Raw genomic sequence first — 5834 nt, 5'->3', positions numbered from 1 at the left:
GAGTGTAGTATATATATATATATATATATATATATATATATTTAATGATTAATATCTTAATGATTCAGTCAATTTCTCAAGCGTGGCCAAAAGAGATTTATGCTTTAGATTCTTCACTAATTGAAGATATAAGTGATTAACGCACAAAAATTCATCAGATTACAATTAATTCTCATATACTGTTCGAACGAACCTGAAAGTTTTATTACGAAAAATAAAAAAAATAACCAGTGATATTCCACAGAAAGCTCCATCCTACTTCCATGACATCATCGCAAATGCTAGCTGCATGTTTTCTGCGAATTTGTTCCAGAATAATCTGAATATATCAAAGAGTAAATCTATAAGCTTACTTCAATGATTATTAACAAAAAAATCTATAAAGAAAATGAAGCCGCGAATCGAAATTGCAGAAATTTAAAGTAATACTATAAATATATCAAAGAGTAAATCAATGGGATGGTCCCACGCAAAAAAACAAGTTTTAGAAACGCTCACTTCAATGGCACCAATGTTGCCGACTTGAACTTTCTGTTCGCCTTCCACATGGCATGCCATTGAATTTAATAAAAAAACGACGATACGTTGAGTTAAGTGATCACTATTGTGATGCTGCAGTACAGCAACAAGCAAACGCGCTACACGACCATAATCGAAGAGGATTTCCAGCGGTATTTCGAACTGGCAAAGTGATAAACAACAATTCCGAACCATTACCTAGGAAAAGAATATCACTCTAACAAATAAGAAATTTCAACTCATCAAATTAACCACTTGAAATTAACAGTAGACCTACGTTGTACCGAATATTGCACTCTTGCAAGTACTGCAAAAAACTAACCAATCATCCACTAAAATTATAATTTGAAAAATGGTTTCCAAGTTACCTGTTCTTCCATATGTGCATCCATCCCATCCAGCAATGCGGTGACAACCATTCGTTTTGTATCACGATTCATACTCACTTTGCGAATTATGTAAAATAATGACGCTGAACCAGCGATCTGCAGTGTACTATCCTCCAGGTGGCGTTGCATAGCACCCAAAACAAGATGCAGAGCTTCGGTGTGCCGATTCTAACAAAAATATAAAGGGATAAACAAGTTTTTCACAACTTAGAATCCTTCATCTCTTTCATATTCCTCTTAAATTTTGATTTAAAAGAAATATAGAACTTAAATTTGTTGTTCTAAATCCATGCTTTTTTACTTCTTTGCCTTCATTCGACAAAAATCTTAAAGGTCTAAAAGCCTTTCTAAACTTGAAATAATGAAACATTTACTAAATTATGCCCAAATCGATAAAGCTGATAACTTTCATTCAGAACCGCTTGCAGCAAACCAGCCCGTTGACTATACATTCGAAGAGCAAGTAAAATTTGTCTTTCATCTTTGTCACCAGCAATCTAAAGCATTCAGACAGTTGTGGTTCCAAAACAAAACAATTCTTAGGGAGATAATTACTTCGTAGATGATTAGAAAGTAACTGTGATCAGTCACAGTAAGCCATGCTAAGCAGCATACAGTGAATCGTTTAATAACTGAGTGCAATCAGCAATAAAAATTTGTACATTATAGAAATAATTTTTAAAAAGAAAATTCACATTCTTTGCGGGTATTTCAGCGAAATGAGAAGCACTGTCACAATTAAACAAGCCCAAATATTCAAGAGGTGCTCCCAAGCAACGAAGACCATAGATATCGGATCTGACAGATGTTGTTCTGCAAATGAACAACACCTCAGTTATTCTTGGAAGATTCCAACCGCAAGTTGCATAGATATTTTATAGAAAATAAAATTTTCCCTATTTTTCGATCATAAAACGAGTGTTTTACCCTTTCACTGGTCGATCGTAAGTAGATGGCTGTGAAGCAAGATTAGTTGATGAAATATCCAAGTGAGTAAGTGATCTTAAACACGTAACAATTCTATGAAGGGCTGTTACTGGACGTGGATACGTACCCGTTTCTTTTGTACTTTGTGACAAATCTAAAAATCTGAAAGAAAAATTCCTCTAATTAATATGTTGATTATTGCAATAACAAATCTTCAGAACATTAAGGTTTGTAAGCTAACTAATGTAAGTGTGCAAAGAGTCTTATTGAATTGAGAAGAACTAATGGTTAGCATTCTGGTCCTTTTCAGAAGATAGACGCATAGTTATCCAAGGATTCGCAAGGGCGAAGTTATCCAACATATGACATATGCACGATTTATATTATCATATAATAATCATGGCTATCAATGAGAGACTTTGATGAGAGGACAAAATCGACCGTAACTAATGACATTACCAAGAATACAATTTGAAAATGAAAACAGTAGAGAGCAAAGATATTCGAAGACTTACTTAAGGGTAGTAATTTGTACAATGGTATCCATAGCACGATAAAGATCCGGCACATCGTAGAGAATAAGTGTTGAAAGTGAATGAGGATGCAAACAGTGCAAATCATCGACTCGCTGCCAATGGGAAAGGTCCAGACGCTCCAATTTTTTCAGTGGTGATAAAATACGATTCAAAAATTCATTTACTGATTCATCACTTTCACAATGATTGCGTTTCTGAAGATGTTAATTTTGACCAAGCACTGAGAAGATATTTAAAACTGTATCTGATGCTTCCCGTTATAATCCTGCCTGGAAATTCGGATAGCCAGATCATTTTTTAAGTAGAGAGAAGTTTTTATTGAAAACACATTAGATACCGATCAAATACCTCTGCTTGGTAACAAATTGACAATAACATTTAAAAAAACTAAGGGATATAACTGAGCCAAAAACTTGCTAACATAAATCACTTTAAAATTTAGAAAATCACAAAACGTGCATCCTTCAGACTGGAAAAAAAACATAAAATGTAAACACAAACCCGATGAAGGGTCAGTGAACGAATATTTGGACAGCGTAATGTAAACGTTGGTATTTCCATAGTAGGACTAGGTGTAGGTGCCTCTGTCATTTCACTATGTTCGGAAACGGATCGACAGCTGAAAAAGTTTCCACGATATTCAATAAAAGAAATTACAAAATCCAGCTTTCAGCTACAAAGCCTACGCATCATTTTAGAAAAAATTATTTACAAGAAAAATTTTCATGGACTCCTTTCGCTATACAGAGGTGTAAAACTTAATCTAATAATTTTGAAATAAAACGACGACTAAACAGAAATATCAATATGAACAAAGACGAAATAAAACCTACTTTGAAGTGGATGTTGGACCACTATCCGAAGTATCCATATAATGATCAATATTTATATCAATGCTGGAGCCGACGAGATCTTCTTCGGAAAGTATTGGCAACGTGCCGCATGAGCCACTTGTAGAATAACTAACGCCAGTTTTACGAGGAGGGACAATAATCATCGGTATGCGAAGGATTTCAAATGAAGTCATTGACAACGATGTAAGTTGGTCTAAGTGCACCGACTTTTCTTCTAATAGCCTATTAAATTCATGACCAACAATTCCCTGAAACACAGAATTCATTCCAGCCAAACAAACAAGATTAACCAGCGAGCAAATGAGAGACCTTCATAGATCATTGCATTATACAGGGTAATTTTCAACAGCTGACCTTAGTACCTGTCTTAAATTAAAGATTTTAAGACACTATACTTATTTTTGTGCTACCTTAAAAGCACTCTAGTGTCATTCTTATTTCTTTCTCGTGTTACCATTTTATTAAGTATATTTGATGTCCCAATGAAACTTATTAACTAAACTACAGAATATCCAACCTGTGTATCAGATATATCAAGAGACGTCAAGCGCTCACGGTGTGCTGCCACTAAATTTGCCAGCAGACGATCGGTGAGATGAGCACGTGATAACGGTAAACTATCCAAAGGCAAACATGCAGCTTCTGTGAATTGTTCTAAGGCAGCAGTTGGTGTTACACCCTAAAACAAAATGAGATAAGAAATTTCGTAAAAACGGGAAAAGTAACACATGAAATGAGTTCTACCTATCAAACTATTATCAGATCGCAAAGCAAAGAATCTTTTATAATGGTTCTATTAATATCGCGCAGAGTTCAATTTATGACTTAATTTTGAAAGTTAGTTCATCAAGGCAATAGTTAAGGGTGAAATAACAAATGAAATTTTTTAGCAAGAATGACATAATAATAAATGCATACCGTTTTAATCCACTGTTCCCGCAAAGAACCAAAAACAGCACTACTTGCTGGCAAAGGAAGTTGAAATGCAGCAGCTGTATCACTACCAACATTTCGCTGTTCGTGCTGGCGTTGTTGTTGTGAGTAATAGTCACTATGTTCATTTGCGTTAGATTTTGCATGCGCCAAAAGTGTAGTGGAATGTGCAGCAACAACACTGGCAGAAAGTTGCAACAATCGCGGGGCTTGTAGTGGGATATCCGCTTCCGTATATGTCATTGTAAAGTCTGCAAAATTTTGATTAAAATTACACAGGATTAAATTCCTTCCCTAATATCGTACTAGGTATTTTAAGGAACATACTTTACGAACTGGCAAATAAGCAAAGCAAATATTACCCAAGCAATACCACATGCGGTGCTATTCTTTTGATGATTGAGTTATTCCAATCTGTTGGAAAAAGAAAAAGAACTTGAGTTGCTGTATCCTAACGTCTACATTTTATCAGTTCTCATCCCATTGAAATTAATGTAATCAGAGATAGTGGATGATCTATCCAGAAAGAATTGTGACTGAAAGCAAAATCGATAACTATATTCACCCAAGAAATAAACAACTTCTCACTGAATTCTATAGATATGCTGCAGTAAGGGCACAATCACTGCACTGCTCTTACCACTCTCCGCTTCGATTATACTAAGGAAAGACCACCAATTTCTATTCACTGTTCTGATAAAAATGATTGTCCAGTAAGCAGCTAAATTCCATTTTATATCTCTTCCTAAAAAATTCGATGCCTTCCCTGATGAGAAACCACTCCTAAACATGGCAATATCGATTAGGCCGTAGGCCGAAAACTGAATTAAGAGACATATCATCACGTACCACTTTACCGCATCGGGAATATGATCTCCAACACGGAAGTTCAAATAATAACAGTAAACAGAAGACTTAGAAATCGATGAGAGTATTAGTTACCATATGGTAGGAGCGGTATCTGAGAACTCTTCATTCTAGTCGTTAAAAAAATCTAATCACCTTAGTGAGTCAGTGACAGTAGTTGACCGGTCATCATTAATTACCATAAATTTCACGGACTAGTTTGCCAAATCGGACCAACTTCAATTAATTGCTAACTTACAAGTATCACTATTTCAAAAAAGAGGTTAAAGGTCAATTACAGAGCATGCCAATCGGATAGCTATATCGCTGCATCGCTGCTATTGCAACCGCCATCCTATAATCTTAAGACACCTTATTGTTCCGTGATAACGTTGGGAGAGAAGGGAAACATCAAAGTTGGGATATAACAACACCATCACCATCCAATACTACCCAAAGCGCACGCACACTCACACACACACATACACCACACACATATATACACATACACACCCCCACACATACATACACGGAAAAATGAACGGAGTGTGATAGCAAGTACCATATCATGGATCCAAATTGAAGTCCGATATAGATTCTACAACATACACATACCCACATACATGTCCGATACGATCATTGATCATTACTGAGGTACTTACTACTACTACTATTACTACTACTACTACTACTACTACTACTACTACTACTACTACTACTACTACTACTACTACTACTACTACTACTACTACTACTACTACTACTACTACTACTACTACTACTACTACTACTACTACTACTACTACTACTACTACTACTACTACTACTAC

General features: G+C 35.5%; 1 protein-coding gene across 1 annotated transcript in view; it reads right to left on the bottom strand.

Annotated features, from left to right (window-relative positions):
- The window catches only part of LOAG_17016 (leucine Rich Repeat family protein), a 6841-nt gene extending 2426 nt beyond the window's left edge, over positions 1–4415 (bottom strand). Inside the window, exons 1-11 of the mRNA XM_020449675.1 lie at positions 4144–4415; positions 3743–3904; positions 3205–3473; positions 2873–2990; positions 2351–2565; positions 1836–1997; positions 1604–1721; positions 1283–1405; positions 888–1076; positions 499–717; positions 229–319 (exon numbers count right to left, since the gene is read on the bottom strand). Coding sequence (XP_020306764.1) covers positions 229–319; positions 499–717; positions 888–1076; positions 1283–1405; positions 1604–1721; positions 1836–1997; positions 2351–2565; positions 2873–2990; positions 3205–3473; positions 3743–3904; positions 4144–4401 — 1924 coding nt within the window. The 5' untranslated portion in view covers positions 4402–4415. The remainder of the gene's footprint in view (positions 1–228; positions 320–498; positions 718–887; positions 1077–1282; positions 1406–1603; positions 1722–1835; positions 1998–2350; positions 2566–2872; positions 2991–3204; positions 3474–3742; positions 3905–4143) is intronic.
- Between the last annotated feature and the right edge of the window lie 1419 nt (positions 4416–5834).

The sequence above is a fragment of the Loa loa genome (genome assembly GCF_000183805.2).
Source record: "Loa loa unplaced genomic scaffold supercont3.34, whole genome shotgun sequence".
Taxonomy (NCBI): Eukaryota; Metazoa; Nematoda; class Chromadorea; order Rhabditida; family Onchocercidae; genus Loa; species Loa loa.
The sequence above is the reverse complement of the archived record's forward strand: the minus strand, read 5'-3'. Positions and strand labels throughout refer to the sequence as shown.